Raw genomic sequence first — 18,097 nt, 5'->3', positions numbered from 1 at the left:
AGTCAGACCAATCTCAATGTCTCAATAAACCTCTCGTCTCTTTTCTTCACAGGCGATCGGCTCCGCCATTCTCCTAGTCCAAGTGCCATCCGCCCAGTCCGTCATAGTTAAGCTCGCGTACGATCTAATCCGAAACAACCTCATCGGGACTCCCGAGTTCTTCCGAGAACAGAAGTGGCACTTTGACCCCGATGTAGGGGCACGGCGGATGCCCGAATTCACCAAAGTTCACGGGTACCACTCGGCCATCACGATAGAGAAGTTGGGCCTTGGCACTGACGGGTATCAGGAGCTTAGAAGGGAGGAGCAAAGGATTCGGGACTTGGGTGTGCCCACTCAGCTGCCCCACACGTTACCACGTGAGCCAGAACCCTCTGGAGTGGCACTTTGACCCCGATGTAGGGGCACGGCGGATGCCCGAATTCACCAAAGTTCACGGGTACCACTCGGCCATCACGATAGAGAAGCTGGGCCTTGGCACTGACGGGTATCAGGAGCTTAGAAGAGAGGAGCAAAGGATTCGGGACTTGGGTGTGCCCACTCAGCTGCCCCACACGTTACCACGTGAGCCAGAACCCTCGCTGGGGGTCTCATTCTGGCAGGATAAACAAGGTATATTCTATTCTATTCTACTCTTACTCTGGGCTTCTACCCCCGGCGCCGGAGGTTCCAGGTTCAGTTCCTGCTAGAGTCACAGTATTTTTGGCTCCGCATAGTTAGGTACTTCAGGGACTTCAGGGTGTACCTACTCAATTACTCATAATTCCTTCTACGTATTATATGTAATAGGATCTGCCCTGATGTAAGGCAAGGTGAATACACTTGGGCAAACTCGTGACTTATGTCTAATTTTATCTAAATTTGTTAATTACTTATTTCATTTATCAAGCAAACGATAGGCATCAATCAGTCAAGTCACAAAGCGATCATTATCAATAAAATTGACAAGGACAATGTTAAAATTTATAACAATACCTAAGTTATGTGTTATCTGTATAAACACGTAACAAAACTACCCACGTCCTTACTTTCCGAAGTGTGACGTAACTTGTGGTCCTCAAGTTCAACAGTTCAACGTCAAAACGGACAGAATCCAGGCTAATTGGCTTGGAGAATAGCGCATCTGCCTTGTAAGCGCTAGGCCGTGGTTTCGATTCCCGCCCGGGGCGGATTTTATCGTAAACAGATAGGGTTCGTTCTCGGAACGGCTGCTTTCCCCTCGAATTATTCTCAACTCTCTGTACCTAATACCTTTGTTAAATACAAGATAAAATTGTGGATGGAAGGGCAATGCATCAAACGCATTACTAAAATCCCTGAAAAACGAGTACCTACCTAAATACCTATGTATGTATGTAGGTAGGTACCGAGTTTGCTGGCTGTACTTATGGCTCTCCAGTCTCTTATTTAAAACTCTCCTCCGCCTGCCCTGTAAGTGCTAGGTCGCGGGTTCGATTCCCGCCCGGAGCGAACTTTATCCTAAACACATAAAGTTCGTTCTCGAATCTGTTGGCTTTCACCTATCCTGTCTTCCTTCTCTTTGCTTTCGGGACGATAAGACGGCAGTTACAGTTTCCTCTGTCAAATCTCTTCCTGGGTCATCACAGTTTGTCTCCCATCTCCTTGTAATTTATTATATCTATCTTACCTGTCTTCCTTCTCTTTGCTTTCGGGACGATAAGACGGCAGTTACAGTTTCCTCTGTCAAATCTCTTCCTGGGTCATCACAGTTTGTCTATTGTCTCCCATCTCCTTGTAATTTATTATATCTCTCAATTTCCTTGACCACTATAAGTTCTCAAACAGTCTTTTGCGGTTGTACCGCACCAGCTCAGCTAGCCCCCACTAGCTCAGTCAGCCACACCTATAGCTCGGAGTTCAAACCAGAAATGTATTACCTCTGTATTACTATTTTCTGTAGAATCACGCCAGGTTGAAATACAAGCAGGGTCTTTCACAGACTAATCGCGCGGACTCTTTACTCATCCTCGACTAGGGCAGACTAGGGCTAACTCCAAAAATCAGCCATTCCTCACAATATATTTATTTAAAAGCAAAAATACTAGGTACAAGATACCTAAGTCATTTAGTTTTCTTTTTTGGAAAAGAAAAGCTGTACTTTCCTTTCGCTATTTCCCCTCTTCTGAAGCTCGTTTCCCCTCTTTTGGGGTGATAGCGCCTGTACTAAAAGTCGTATTTTCCTTTCGCTATTTCCCCTCTTCTGAAGCTCGTAAGCTGTCTTTTGCGGAGCAAACTTTTCCCTGTTTCCTTCTCACCAAGTCCTAGAAGCCTTTGTTCTAAACTTGCAACTTTCTAGAAATCACAAAAAGTCCCCTCTTGTACTGTACTGTGTAGTCCCAAACTAGAAAACAGTGCAACAAAAGTTGGAACAAAACACTGTCAACCTTTCTCTTCCCAACTTTGCTCTTGGATGGAAAAAAAATCAAAAGTTATTTCATATTACTTAAGCTGCTCTAAGAACAAAGGCAATTTGGGGGTGTTGAAAAAAAGGACAAAAAAGTGTTATTTTTCTCTTGAAAGTATAAGTTTCCATGAGGGCTTTTTTGTACTTTTTTCTGTACTAATCCATAGGAAAAAGAGGGGAAACGATCTTAAGAAGAGGGGAAATTTCGAAAGGAAAATAAGGCTTTTCTGCTGGTTCTGGGCCCCTTGAGGAGCCCCGGGAAATGGGACCGGATGAGCCCCCTATGAACGCCCCTGAATGCAGGCGATTTATGACACCCTAGTTCCCAGTCGGAAAACAAATAAGAAAGAACCCGAAGATGTCCCTGTCTATACGAGCCAACTGGGGGAGCACCAAACTGTCGTCTGCCTTCTAAGTGCTAGGTCGTGGGTTCGATTCCCACCCGGGACGAACTTCATCCTAAACAGAAAGGGTTCATTCTGGGAACGGATGGCTTTCTTCTATATACTGTTCTTCTGTCGATTAGCATATTGCTGATGCAGCTTACAAAATACGTGGAACGTATACCCTATACGGGCGCCCATTCCAGAAAGTGACATTAAACGATTAAACCCACTAAAAATAAGAAAGAAAGAAATAGTTTTACCTTTATCGTCCTTGGCTTGGATCTCGACATTGTCGGCTCTAATAAGTCCATAGTCCACCAAACACAGTCCACTTCCACATTCCACTAATTACTAATCCACACTTCACCATTCATCCCTAGGGAGGAAAGTATCCCAAATCACTCCCCACAAAGCCATGCACATGCTGACAATAGATTAATCGAACACGTTTTAAAACGAAAACTTTGGTTGATGGAATTATTTAAAAGTCAATAGCGAAGATAACAGCGAAACAAAAGACAAAAGCACATTTTACAAATGCCTACCTATTACCTATTAGGTACGTACCAACGATCAAAAGTACTTATTTAGTTAAAAGGTTAAAACACAAAACGAATTTACTGATACTAAAAACTGAAAAGACACTAAAAACTGTCGATCTGTCGAAAAAGCTGAATTTTCACGGATAAAATGAAACAACACGTGTGGAATGAAAACCTGCAGAACCGGGTACCGTCTACCTACTTCATTACTTTACTGATTCCGACTAGGTAGTCAAAAATTAAAACTCCAAAGGAAGACAAGAGACACAAATTTGCTGAAAAAATTCAAGGTCATGCATGACTAGCACAAAGCAGTCACCCCACCCTTCCCCCACCCCTATCACCTTTATCTATCTTATGCGGCTCGTGAGGTACCTTGCTGGGGTATCACGTATCATAGACCCAGCGGAAATAGCACGTTGAATGAATGAGTTTCCGAGGGATCACTGAAGTTAAGCAACGTTGTGCGTGTTTGGTATATTGACGTGTGACCGGGACAATACGTGCTGCTGATCTAAACGCCATTGAAATAGAACATTTTTACGGTTATTTTGCAGGAGGAAACTCTGCTTAGCCAGCCTAGTTAGCTTAGTTGGTAGTGCGTCTGCCTTGTAAGCGCTTGGCCGCGGGTTCGATTCCCGCCCGGGGCGGATTTTATCCTGCTGGGATAATCTTCGTTCTCGGAACGGCTGCTAAACAGAAGATAGTAGAAAGAATGGACGTTCATAAGGAGAGGGAGGAGGATAGAGATTGAGAAGGGGAGGAGAGAGGGTGAGAGAATGGGATGGGAGAGAGAGAGAGAGGGAGAGAAGGTGAGATAATAGGAAGAGAGGGAGAGAGAATAGGAAGAGAGAGGGAGAGAGAGAGGGGGAGGGAGAGAGAGAGGGAGAAAGAGTAAGTAGATAGAGAGATGTAAAGACACAGGGATGGAAAGAAAATCGAGGAATGAACACAGAGCAAAGGGATTATTATTTTGAGTTTTATTTGAAGTGTCATTTGCCCCAGATATATTACTTTAATGTAAATAAACATAATTAAATATACATTATTAATTTTATCATTTTTTATTTCTGGACTAGGTGCGTTTAAAGGTAGTTGTAAGTGTACAGATACACCTACAATGAAATTAACAAATGAAATTTAGATTTCTGCTCGTAGGTAGGCTAAAGTTCTGTATACCTACCCTCGTTTAAAAACGAGAGGAACTTTTTATTCCAGGATTTTTTTTTTCTTTTTTTTTTAACCAAAATGCCAAGTTACAAGTTTTAAATAAGGTATATTCTTTTTTATTCTATCAATAGCACATGGCTAAACAACCGAATATATATCAAAACATCCTGGCGTACAAGTTTCAAACTCGATCTACTCATAGTGCGCTCATTTACATAACTCACTACTTGAATCCCATGCGCTATGCATCCTTAGGAAGGTCACGGCTATGAAGCAAGATCTGTTGCAATAGACTCTGGTGAGAAGTTTAGAAGGCCATCCCCTCTTGGTACTAGGTGGATGACTCTTGATATTATTGCCTCCCTCTCCCAAATGATTTGAAAATATGAAGTTATGTGAAGTCATATTTCGTAAATTCTCTCGGTTTCGTAAAATCTCTCATATGTTGCATCCTTAGGAAGGTCACGGCTATGAAGCAAGATCTGTTGCAATAGACTCTGGTGAGAAGTTTAGAAGGCCATCCCCTCTTGGTACCCTCGATCCAATGATTTGACTAGTCTTTGATTTCAGTTACTAGTAATATTTCTTATCAACTTCGCGCGCTATCGCAGGTGTAAAATTACCAATGCTTATGATTTGACTAGTCTTTGATTTCAGTTACTAGTAATATTTCTTATCAACTTCGCGCGCTATCGCAGGTGTAAAATTACCAATGCTTTACGTTTGAAAAGAACTTGTCATTTTGTTTTAGCTTTTAAGTTGTGTCATTTGTTTTTGTTAACTTTTTTGTGTCATCTCTTTACGGTTTTTGTAGTAATTTTTGTCATGGAGCTCAGATTTGTTTTATATTTCGTAAGTACAGATTTTTTTTGCCTTTTTCCTTTTAAGGGTCGCATTATGGCCGATTGAAATCGCCTGAAATATGGCTACATTGTTTTTTGTGTCATCTCTTTACGGTTTTTGTAGTAATTTTTGTCATGGAGCTCAGATTTGTTTTATATTTCGTAAGTACAGATTTTTTTGCCTTTTTCCTTTTAAGGGTCGCATTATGGTCGATTGAAATCGCCTGAAATATGGCTACATTATGGTCTTTGTTTTTTTCGAATCCACCAAAGTCCTTTGATCTTACCTCCTTTTTATGGGTTCTCTGTTGATCGGTTAAGTGACGGTTTTTTACCTTTCTAACTTAAGAAAAAGCGTTGAGCTTTTGGCCTAAAAGACGTTTTGACATCCCCAAAGGCCACGTTTTTTGGCGTTTTTTGGCCATTATCACTGTACAGGACCTTCCCTACCAGGAAATAGTTTCTAACGTATTGAAAAAAGTAGGTACCACCTACTCGTCATATTTCTCCACCCTCGTTAATAAGGGTGTATGGTCCTATCATAGTAATATCTGTTGGTAGGTCTAGGTACCTATGGTCTATCATTGCTGTGACTCTCGGGTACCTATATTGTCTTAGATTATCTACATGATTGCCTAGTGTCTACCTATCATTCGTCCTTATATCAACTGTTCCAGAACGGAGAGGAAATTCTGGCCGTGTTATGCTTCCACAGTTCACAATGAGTATTTCACTTTCAACTGTCTAATATTATTGACAGACTGATAAGAGGTATCTGTGTCTTCAAATTAAAATAGGTATAGGTCTTAGGTCTTTATGTAGGTAAGAAACTAAAGAATGGATTATGTTCTAACTGATGGCACAAAAGAGGACATCAAAGGCAGAGGGTTAAGATTCCAAAGGCCAACCACTTACTATCAGGTAGACCTGTTGAAAGTCCTTCACCCATCCTGATATCGAAGCTCTTCAGAGTATTCAACTTCCATATTCGGATAGCTGCGTAAGGTCTCAGCCATAGAGTACCTACCTCTAATCCAAATATTAAATAGATTCCTGCATTGCCTACTCATTCCAATTAACTGAACCAATCAGAATTTCAAGGTGTAGTTATGTCACCCTTTTCAGGATGCCTTAAGTGTAAATAAGTTCCAAATGTAGGTAGGTACCTACCTGTTACCTATTTTGTAATCGTGTACTTTGACCTTGAAACCTGTAGGTACCCGGTTATAAAATGTAGGTAGTTAGGTACCTATGCCTACCTAATTAGATTTGTACCTATTTTGTAATCGTGTCCCTTGACCTTGGCACCTGCAGGTAGGTACCATCAGTTAGTCCTGAGAAATAATAGGGTCCTGAAATGTACTTTCCTTTTGATGTACTGTACATATTCAAATATTTAACATTTAACCTGAGGACCTCTGCTTTTGGAGGTACTGAGAAATCCTGAACCCTAAGGTCCTAAACTACTTCCTCTTGTTATTCGAAATTCAAATAACTGGTGCTTTAAAATAATTTACATTACATTAGGTAGATACTTCTTATTCATTGTTTATATTTATATGGCTTTGAATAATTATATAGGTAGGTAATTAACTTAAATCACTTTGGTATCTTTGACAGCAAGGGTGATTGGTAACTGGATTACGATTTTAATTACCCAAGGTGTCACCAGTGCATGACATCCTAATACTTGCATTGTTCCGATTTGACCCTGCTCCTTATTTTGTAACAATCCAGGGTCTTATTCGTGTGTGCGATTTGGAGGGTCCATAGGGTCTTTAATTTATGCATAGAACGTTGGGTCCAGGGTCTTAATTCATGTGTGATTCTGAGGGTCCACACTCCACAGGGTCTATAATTTATTGCGATCAGTTCGTACACTAGGTATGTAGGGGAGAATTCTTTCGCACACACTTGAATAAATTAAACATAATTACCTATCTACCTGTTATGCATTTTGTACCTATTTAATTTTCATTGTTAGGTAGATATCTGTCCCTATTTGTACCTACGGATTGGTATGGTGTATGTTTGGCAATCAATCGGAGGCTGACAGCATCAGCTACGTATTTATAAATATTATAATTATATTATTTAAATAACTAAAGCGTCAGCTATGATCAGCTATGTCCCCTATATGATTCTCATATTTATATTAATTTGTTTGCCAACTAGTCTAAAGATTTTGAATAGAAAATTCCATGTTTTCAGAACTCGTTATCCCTCCGTTTTGATGTTTCTCAGTTTTCCATTTTGGTTTACTCCCCTCTGCATTCGGGCCTTGGAATTATGCTCATTAACAATAACAATAATCACCGAGAATGACTATGGAGTAAAACCTAAGCGGCGTGCAAGGGTGACTTGCAAGCTAGTATCCAGGATTATTAGTTTGTCAGGACGATTTCAGGGACTCAGCAAGGTCAGAACGCAAGAGTGGAATACCAGCTCCTCTTGAAGGTGGTAGTCATCTCTGAGCATAGTCGGAGACGGTTTGGTCATAGTATCTTAGAATGTTCGGAGCTAACAACCTCTTTAGATGGTAGAGTTCCCATTCGTAGATCCGTATTAGCCTAACCCATCTTTTGGGGCGGTTGTCCCTACGTTACGTCTCAAATTTCAGTTGAAGAAAGACTTGATGAGAAAGAAGAGGACATGGAAAGTAAGTCCCTATAACTAAGCCTCAGAGTGCATGGGCTTTTTGTGTAGAGTTCCCATTGACAGAAGTACAAGTAGGCGCTTGTCCAAACGATCGAGCCTGATGGCTGACTCAGAATTACTCAGAATGCATCAAGGTAACGCATTGCCTGTTGCCTCTCTTGACAAATACCAATATCACTAATAACTCACTTCTGTTTTCATTTAATTGTTTGATCAAATATTCAAACTGGAGAGGCCATCAAGTCACGTAGCATGCAGAAGTGAACCAGGAATACCTACTTGACTTGTAGGGCAGTCATTGCGTGTTGCCTATAAGGATTCTTTCCTACAATTCCTACTAGTGTTTGGTCTAAGAAAAAATCCACCACCAAAAGTGTTTACATAAATTTAATTCAAATATGTACGTAATATGAAATACAAATATCTACAGGTGCTAACATATCGTGTACCATGAAAGTAGGTAACTCATAATTATTAGGGAGAAATAGACACAAGTAAAAAGTTGTATTTTTTACGTCCGTATCACCTAGGTAACTAGCGGAATACAAGTCCACTTTCTAAAAAAAAAATGGAAGGAAAAAATCGCTGTCAGATCGAGATCAGAAATTGGCATGAGCAACTTTCGGACTGGGCTAATGGTCAAATTTGGACTAGGATAATGAGCTTCTAACTCTGTGAAGTATCTACGATAGATACGCCACTTTTCCTCAAGTTTCCTTCTCACAATCCTGTCTTCCCGTCACACAAAACCCTTTTCAAGAGTTTCAAAACGCTCTAAGATTTCTGCTCGTAGGTAGGCTAAAGTTCTGTATACCTACCCTCGTTTAAAAACGAGAGGAACTTTTTATTCCAGGATTTTTTTTTTTTTTTTAACCAAAATGCCAAGCTACAAGTTTTAAATAAGGTATATTCTTTTTTATTCTATCAATAGCACATGGCTAAACAACCGAATATATATCGACCCCTTTTTAAAAAAAAAAAAAAAAAAAAAAAAAAAAAATGGAAAGGGAAAGGGAAAAAATCGCTGTCAGATCGAGATCAGAAATTGGCATGAGCAACTTCCGGACTGGGCTAATGGGTCAAATCTGGACTAGGATAATGAGCTTCTAACTCTGTGCAGTATCTACGATAGATACGCCACTTTTCCTCAAGTTTCCTTCTCACAATCCTGTCTTCCCGTCACACAAAGCCCTTTTCAAGAGTTTCAAAACGCTCTGTTAATGAGCATAATTCCAAGGCCTGAATGCAGAGGGGAGTAAACCAAAATGGAAAACTGAGAAACACCAAAACGGAGGGATAACGAGTTCTGAAAACATCGAATTTTCTATTCAAAATCTTTAGACTAGTTGGCAAACAAATTAATATAAATATGAGAATCATATAGGGGACATAGCTGATCATAGCTGACGCTTTAGTTATTTCAATAATAATATAAATACGTAGCTGATGCTGTCAGCCTCCGATTGATTGCCAAACATAACACCATACCAATCAGTCGCTACAAATAGGGACAGATATCTACATACCTAATAATAATGATAATTAAATAGGTACAAAATGCACAACAGGTAGATAGGTAATTATGTTTAATTTATTCAAGTGTGCGAAAGAATTCTCGCCTACATACCTACAGTGTACGAACTGATCTGCATAAATTATAGACCCTGTGGAGTGTGGACCCTCAGAATCACACATGAATTAAGACCCTGGACCCAACGTTATAGGCATAAATTAAAGACCCTATGGACCCTCCAAATCGCACACACGAATAAGACCCTGGATTGTTACAAAATAAGGAGCAGGGTCAAATCGGAACAATGCAAGTATTAGGATGTCATGCACTGGTGACACCTTGGGTAATTAAAATCGTAATCCAGTTACCAATCACCCTTGCTGTCAAAGATACCAAAGTGATTTAAGTTAATTACCTACCTATATAATTATTCAAAGCCATATAAATATAAACAATGAATAAGAAATCCAGTTACCAATCACCCTTGCTGTCAAAGATACCAAAGTGATTTAAGTTAATTACCTACCTATATAATTATTCAAAGCCATATAAACAACGAATAAGACGTATCTACCTAATGTAATGTAAATTATTTTAAAGCACCAGTTATTTGAATTTCGAATAACAAGAGGAAGTAGTTTAGGACCTTAGGGTTCAGGATTTCTCAGTAGGTAGGTACCTCCAAAAGCAGAGGTCCTCAGGTTAAATATTTGAATATGTACATCAAAAGGAAAGTACATTTCAGGACCCTATTATTTCTCAGGACTAACTGATGGTACCTACCTGCAGGTGCCAAGGTCAAGGGACACGATTACAAAATAGGTATCTAATTAGGTAGGCATAGGTACCTACCTACCTACATTTTATAACCGGGTACGTACAGGTTTCAAGGTCAAAGTACACGATTACAAAATAGGTAACAGGTAGGTACCTACATTTGTAATTTATTTAAACTTGAGGCATCCTGAAAAGGGTGACATAACTACACCTTGAAATTCTGATTGGTTCAGTTAATTGCAATGAGTAGGCAATGCAGGAATCTATTTAATATTTGGATTAGAGGTAGGTACTCTTAGGTCGTCCCCCAAAAAGGAAAATGAAATCTCCTTCTTCTTTTCCTGCGCCTGATTTTCCCGTGGTCAGACGGGGTCGGCGTTTTTCGTCAGCCTCTCAATCAGCCACAACTAGTCTGATTGCTTTGGGCTACAATTTTTTTACGAGTGGATGCCTTTCGCACTCAAACTTTGCTCCTTCTTTAGCAAGGGAAATTTCAGGCTGGTATTTTCCCTGTTTACAGTCCCCCAGATATAATAATTTATTATGGGTAAAGTATAAATAGGTATAACCTTTTCAAGCTTCAAGCTTTAGACGAGGAGAATCAACTGCCAAGGCCATTCTTGTCAGCATTAGGTAAACTCATTGTCAAAAGACATGTTTGTATCAATCCTGCAAAATGCATAGGTAGCGCCTTATTTAGACTGTCAGCTTACAAAAAGTTGCCTCCCCTACTAACTTCCCTAGAAGTAGGTACCTAATGACAGGACCTTCCCTACAAGTAGATTCTGGTGAGTTCGCATAAGGTACTTGGATTGCATCACTCTAATCTCGTATGCACCGCGTATACATAAGATCAATACAAGGAATCAGTGAAAGTTATAACGAGGTGAGGTGAGGAGTAGTTGTTGATTTATGTTACAATAGGATGTATATATACCTACTTACTTCATGGAATAGGTATGAGTACCTCTATTATACCTACGTGGGTGTACCTTATGGGTACTTCCTTATTTGGAGCTTGGGTAAAAGATGAAGGATTCATGGGAATTGAGTGTGACTTGTTTCTGGGAAATGTTCAATTAGGTACTCAATACAGAAAATAATTATTTTATTTTTAGGTATTTAGGGTTATTCCACATCTATTTGAAGTATTTTTACATTCCTACCTATATACCACAGAAATGCTTAAATCAGTTTTTAGGCTCTCCTGAAAAATTGTGCTTGAGTGACATGTGAGGTTTTGAAAAGTAGGTACCTCCTCAGTACTTATGCAAGTTATAGAAATGGGTGCTTATATGACGTACATAAGTAGGTAGGAACCCTATCTGTTTACAATAAAATCCCCTCCAGGTGGGAATCAAACCCTCGACCTAGCGCTTACAAGGCAGACGCGCTACCTTCCAAGCTAACAACCTATTAGGCTGGATACTAATCAGTAAAACATTATACAAAGCATGTTTACCCAGAATCATAAAAAATGTTAAAACAAAGTAGCTCGTGGCAGAAGCAACCAAAAACACTGGTCGAAAGCACATCTCGTACTCCAATATTTATTATTTTTAGGAAGGGAAACTGCTGGGTATAGCTATCCACCCACTTTTTTTTAGAATACATAGTAACTACTACGAGTACTTTTACATACCTACTTAGTAGATACTACCCTTCTTGTTGTGTGAATAAAATATTGTTGCGCGTTTGGGGATATCTGACCAACGTTTTGCTTAGACCACCAACAAACAGGCCAACAATTTACTGACAATGAATGAGATTTGGTACATTACACAACTTATTCAAAGAAATGAGATGCGTTTATGAGTTTTTGGGTGTCATTTGACCTTAGGACAGTTTTCTGGGCTACTATCTACCTACTAACCATAGCAGATATCCTTTCTTTGAACTTTCTTGTTTTTAGAACAGTATTCTTATTCTTTACTATTTCTGATTGAACAACAATTTCAGCGCTTGGATTGATCTCGGACCAATCATTGATTAATTATTAGAATTTTATTTTAATCGCTAGTAAGTTTGTTTGAATTTTATGCTGTCGTTTTGGCAACCCAAATTTTGGGCAGTCCATCAAAAAAATGTTGATCTTTCTCATCCACCAAACTCTCTCTAGTGGAGGAAGCAGAAAATAGTTTATCTATTCAACTCCTTGTCATCCACTAGATATGACTGTTATCAGATAAATAAGTACATAGAAAACCAAAGTTTTTCAAGGTGAAATCTCAAAAAAAAAAGCGTCCGTTTTACCATCAGTCCCACCCCGTACATTGTGAATGAAAGAAAGAGAGTGAGAGCGAGACGAGGTAGGGGAACCACTGACCTCAATTCCATAGTAATTAAATGAATGAGTAGCGTTCTCCTCGCGAGCACCAGCGCTGTTATTCCAGTAGTGGCCCGCAGCGAGAAAAAGTGACGGGCGAGAGAGCCTTGGAGCCGCCGAAATCCTAGCTAGGTCCCGGGACCGGGGGAAGTAGAAGTGACGGGCGCGAGAACCTCGGAGCCGGCGAAATTCGAGCTAGATCTCGGGACCGGGGGGAAGTAGAAGTGACGGGCGAGAGAGCTTCGGAGCCGGCGAAATCCGAGCTACGCTGGTGGTTCAGCAGGTTGCCCAGTCGTTACCCGTAGTGAGGTCTCGGGACCGGGAGAAAGTAAAAGTGTCGGGCGAGTGAGCTTTGGGGCCGCTGAAATTCTGCCCGGTAGTGGTTGATTGTGCCGGTAATGAATAGTGTGCCGCGAAGGTTGACAATAGAGGAAGAAAAAAATACTCTGATACCAGGTAGGTCATCAAATCGTGTAGGTACCTCTACCTACATGGATAGATAATAAGGTATGTACCCCGATGAGAAGAGATTGCTATTTTCCACAATGTACCTTTGTAGACCTAATTATAATGTAACAGATTCCTATAGATGCCTATCTATTCCTATATGTATGTATGTAGATACATTTCTCAGAGGAGTTTTTCTATGTGTGTACCTACCTACATAGTGTTTTTTTTTTTTTTTTTTTAAAAAAAAAAGAGAATTTAAAATTTAAATACGCTTGAGCTCTGATGTCAGCTGCATGAATTTCTAATATGACGGTCACTCTACGTTCCTAACCTTCTTATTACTACCTGCTAGTGCAATATATGTATATACTTTGTACCTACTACGACCTAATACATACTGAAGTAGATATGTAAGTACCTATATTCATAATATGGGCGCTTATTAGGTAGGTACCTATATTGTATACTTCACAACAGACACAATAGTCCAAAAGACAATGGACTTTTGAATACATATTTCAGGGAAAGGACTTTCTTTCTAGACACTTTTTATGAGAGGGACTGTTCACTTCTTCAGTCAAGACACAACACACTGAAGTTAAGCACTTTTGAGCGTGGTGTGTGTCAGGATCGGTGACCGACCTGACCGTTGCGCTGGCTTACTTGAGGTTAAGTGTTGTAGTGCAATCCGGAAATGCAGGTGCCATTTTAGCGAAAGAAGGCGAGGTACTGTGACAATCTTTTATCTTTTTAGACCCGAAATCGAAGAGAGGACAGGATAGTCAGCCCTTTCGAGGACGAACCTTATCTTTTCGCCCCCAACCCGAACGGGAATCGAACCCATGAACAAGCGTATTATTATTATTAGTATAAATACATGGATTCTTATTCCTAATATTCCTATAGGTACCTTTCCGTAACTATGGTCTGGCTGGGGACCTTAAACAGGGAGTAGACCAGATTAGTCTGGCTAAGGGACTTTAAACGGTGAAGATACCAACCTTAAAAATAATCGTCAGCCCAAAAGCAATCAGCTTAATTAGGGTTGATTGAGAGGGTGACGAAAAACGTAGACCCTGTCTGTACACGGGAAAAGGCGAAGAAGAGGAACAAGAAGGAGAAGACTCTAGGGGTAGGTACCCTAAATTACTTTCCTTTCCCTTTTACGCCTTTTACAATAAAGAAGTTTTAAGTCATCAAGATGAGTGTTCATAAATGGCTATAGATCAACAAACGCCTAGGACCTTCCACGTACAAGTATAGGAATCTTTATTTCACATTCATTTTTTTTTTTTTACAAAGTTCTTGCAAAAGCGTCGTTACGAATGTGTGTCAGATAGAGGTGGCTCAGTACCACAGAGCAGCAAGCTCAATGAAACTTTCACTAGGTATTGGTGAACAGGTGTCTTGTATCAAAGAACTTACTGTCGAAGAGCCGCGCCGAAGTCTCTTTACTTTTCAACGTAATTTTTGTACTCAATAAAAACAAATAGGTAGATACAATAGGTACATATCTTAGTCTAATGGGTATACTTATCTCGCTGCTATATTATGATCTATGAGGTAGGTACTGATGGCTGATGGTACCTAGGTACCTAAAATTATCTACCTACCTGTTGTACTCTTTGTAGGTATTGTATTTGTAAAGTGACACCTTCGTATCCTGCCTTTGGCGCCTATAGGAGGTGAAACCATGGGGTGTCAGACCAGTCAACAATTGTGGGTACGTGATCTTTTTTCATTCCTTTGGTCAGCCACTCACTATCAGGTAGACAGGACAGGTACGGCTAAAAAGGTCCGCCTGTCAGGTCTACCTGATACCTGATGAGCACACACACTACCAGGTAGACCTGACAGGCGGATCTGATCAGGTGTACCTGGCAGGTCTACCTGATAGTAAGTGGCTGGCCTTTGGAATCTTAACCCTCTGCCTTTGATGTCCTCTTTTGTGCCATCAGTTAGAACATAATCCATTCTTAGTTTCTTACCTATACAAAGACCTAAGACCTACCTATTTTAATTTGAATACACAGATACCTTCTTATCAGTCTGTCAATAATAGACAGTTGAAAGTGAAATGCTCATTGTGAACTATGGAAGCATAACACGGCCAGAATTTCCTCTCCGTTCTGGAACAGTTGATATAAGGACGAATGATAGGTAGACACTAGGCAATCAGGTAGATAATCTAAGACAATATAGGGGAGATAACAATATAGGTACCCGAGAGTCACTGCAATGATATACCATACCTAGACCTACCAACGGATATTGATAGGACCATACACCCTTATCAACGACTTGTAAACTTTACCTATGAAATATATAAGACCTTGTTTAGACTGCGGGAGTAAAGGGACTTTTCAGTCTCATTCTGGCAGGATAAACATGGTATATTCTATTCTATTCTACTCTTACTCTGGGCTTCTACCCCCGGCGCCGGAGGTTCTAGGTTCAGTTCCTGGTAGAGTCGCAGTATTTTTGGCTCCGCATAGTTAGGTACTTTAGGGTTTAGGGTGTACCTACTCAATTACTCATAATTCCTTCTACGTATTATATGTAATAGGGTCTGCCCTGGTAAATTCGTATGAGCTTATACGATCAGAGTGGGCTTTCTGTGTATGAATCTGCCCTGATGTAAGGCAAGGTAAATAAAACTTGGGCAAACTCGTGACTTATGTCTTATTTTATCTAAATTTGTTAAGTACTTATTTCATTTATCAACCAAACGATAGGCATCAATCAATCAAGTCACAAAGCGATCATTATCAATAAAATTGACAAGGACAATGTTAAAATTTATAACTCAATAAGTTATGTGTTGTCTTTATAAACACGTAACAAAACCACCTAGGTATGTCCTTACATACAGAAGTGTGACATAACTTATGGTCCTCAAGTTCAACAGTTCAACGTCAAAACGGACATAATCCAGCCTAATTAGCTTGGAGAATAGCGCATCTGACTTGTAAGCGCTAGGCCGCGGTTTCGATTCTCGCCCGGGGCGGATTTTATCGTAAACAGATAGGGTTCGTTCTCGGAACGGCTGCTTTCCCCTCTCCTGTCTTCCTTCTCTCTTCGCTTTCAGGACGATAGGACCTTAGCAGTTACAGTTAGCTTCCTCTGTCAAACCTCTTAAAAAAAATAATAATAATAATAATATTAAAAACAGCTGAGACCCTACAGAGATAAAAACGCCTTCAAATTCATCCCAGATACCAGAATTCTTTGCCATGATCTCTAATATGAAGGCGCAAGATAGAATACTGATCGAGCGAATAAAAGAAATCATAGGCAGTGGGCCATGAGACCAAGGTATTCGGGATGGGAAAAAGTGAAAGTTGAGTATTCTGTGGTCTGATCATCACATCAACATTGTGATGAGTCACTCTCAGCTCTGTGCTTAGATTTTAGCTTAGAATTTATAGAATAATAGAAACGAAAATAATAAGTATGCAGGCCTAGGTAAATCATCGGTGAAAAAAATAGACCTACCTCCTATATACCTATTGGAAAATAAGTCGATACCTAGATCTAGGAAAAGGCAACTTTGCTTTTTTTTAGGAAAGTTACCTCTTCCTAGGTACCGACTAAATTTCCATTAATGAATAAGCCACTTTATTAGAGGAAGTCTCTGGTCTAGTTGATAAATTTGTCTTCAGAAATGTTGTTTTCCTTTCTTAGAATGTGTTCAATCCAGGCTCTACCTACAACACGTTGCAACGGGTAGATTAAAATTTTCGATAGCAGGCAATTAGATAGGCATGTAGTTGCCTTAATACATAACACCTACCTAATACATAAATCCTGAATACCTAATTTCGCCTGAATCAATAAAACAGCAATTGTGCAAATTTGCTGTAGGTATAATCTGCCAAAGAAGAACTTTGAAAAAATCCGTCTGCTGTTCGGATTTTATAGTCAAGAATGAAGTTTACATTTTGCAAGCGAGTTGGTATTGCAGCAAAGCTCGGATCAGAACCTACATAAATTACAAGGTCCAGATCTGTTCGAATAAGAAACTTTGCTAACTCGTTCTTTGCATTGCAAAACTTCCATCTGATATCATTAGAGTTAGAGGTATTGTAAAGATTTTTTTGATACCAAGGTGAAAGCTATAGAACTTGAAATTTACATTGGAATAAAACCTCGCTATTTATCTGCTTTTAGCTTACCTATGATAATAATAATAATAATAATAATAATAATAATAATAAAAACAGCTGAAACCATACATCAGAGATAAAACGCCTTCAAATTCATCCCAGATACCAGAATACTTTGCCTGCCATGATCTCTAATATGAAGGCGCAAGATAGAATGCGGATCGAGCGAATAAAAGAAATCATTAGGCAGTGGGCCATGAGACCAAGGTATTCGGGATGGGAAAAAGTGAAAGTTGAGTATTCTGTGGTTTGATCATCAACATTGTGATGAGTCACTCTCAGCTCTGTGCTTAGATTTTAGCTTAGAATTTATAGAATAATAGAAACTGAAAATAATAAGTATGCAGGCCTAGGTAAATCATCGGTGAAAAAAATAGACCTACCTATTGGAAAATAAGTCGATACCTTAGATCTAGGAAAAGGCAACTTTGCCTTTTTTAGGAAAGTTACCTTTTCCTAGGTACCGACTAAATTTTCGTTAATGAATTAAGCCATTTTATTAGAGGGAGTCTCTGGTCTAGTTGATAAATTTGTCTTCAGAAATGTTGTTTTCCTTTCTTAGAATGTGTTCAATCCAGGCTCTACCTACAACACGTTGCAACGGATAGATTAAATTTTTCGATAGCAGCAATTAGATAGGCATGCATGTAGTTGCCTTAATACATAACACCTACCCAATACCTAAATCCTGAATACCTATCTAATTTCGCCTGAATCAATAAAACAGCAATAATTGTGCAAATTTGCTGTAATCTGCCAAAGAACTTTGAAAAAATTCGTCTGCTGTTCGGATTTTTTAGTCAGGAATGAAGTTTACATTTTGCAAGCGAGTTGGTATTGCA

At 39.6% G+C, this 18,097-nt stretch overlaps 1 protein-coding gene across 1 annotated transcript; it reads left to right on the top strand.

Moving 5' to 3' along the window:
* Nucleotides 1-52: 52 nt before the first annotated feature.
* Nucleotides 53-15,161, top strand: LOC103520266 (the record flags this gene model as incomplete). The annotated part of the gene is made up of 3 exons (XM_008485358.2): nucleotides 53-234; nucleotides 440-587; nucleotides 14,737-15,161. Coding segments are annotated over 3 exons (372 nt in total), but the record flags the coding sequence as incomplete, so codon positions are not given.
* Between the last annotated feature and the right edge of the window lie 2,936 nt (nucleotides 15,162-18,097).

The sequence above is a fragment of the Diaphorina citri genome, unplaced genomic scaffold (assembly GCF_000475195.1).
Source record: "Diaphorina citri unplaced genomic scaffold, Diaci psyllid genome assembly version 1.1 scaffold3386, whole genome shotgun sequence".
Lineage (NCBI taxonomy): Eukaryota > Metazoa > Arthropoda > Insecta > Hemiptera > Psyllidae > Diaphorina > Diaphorina citri.
The sequence above is the reverse complement of the archived record's forward strand: the minus strand, read 5'-3'. Positions and strand labels throughout refer to the sequence as shown.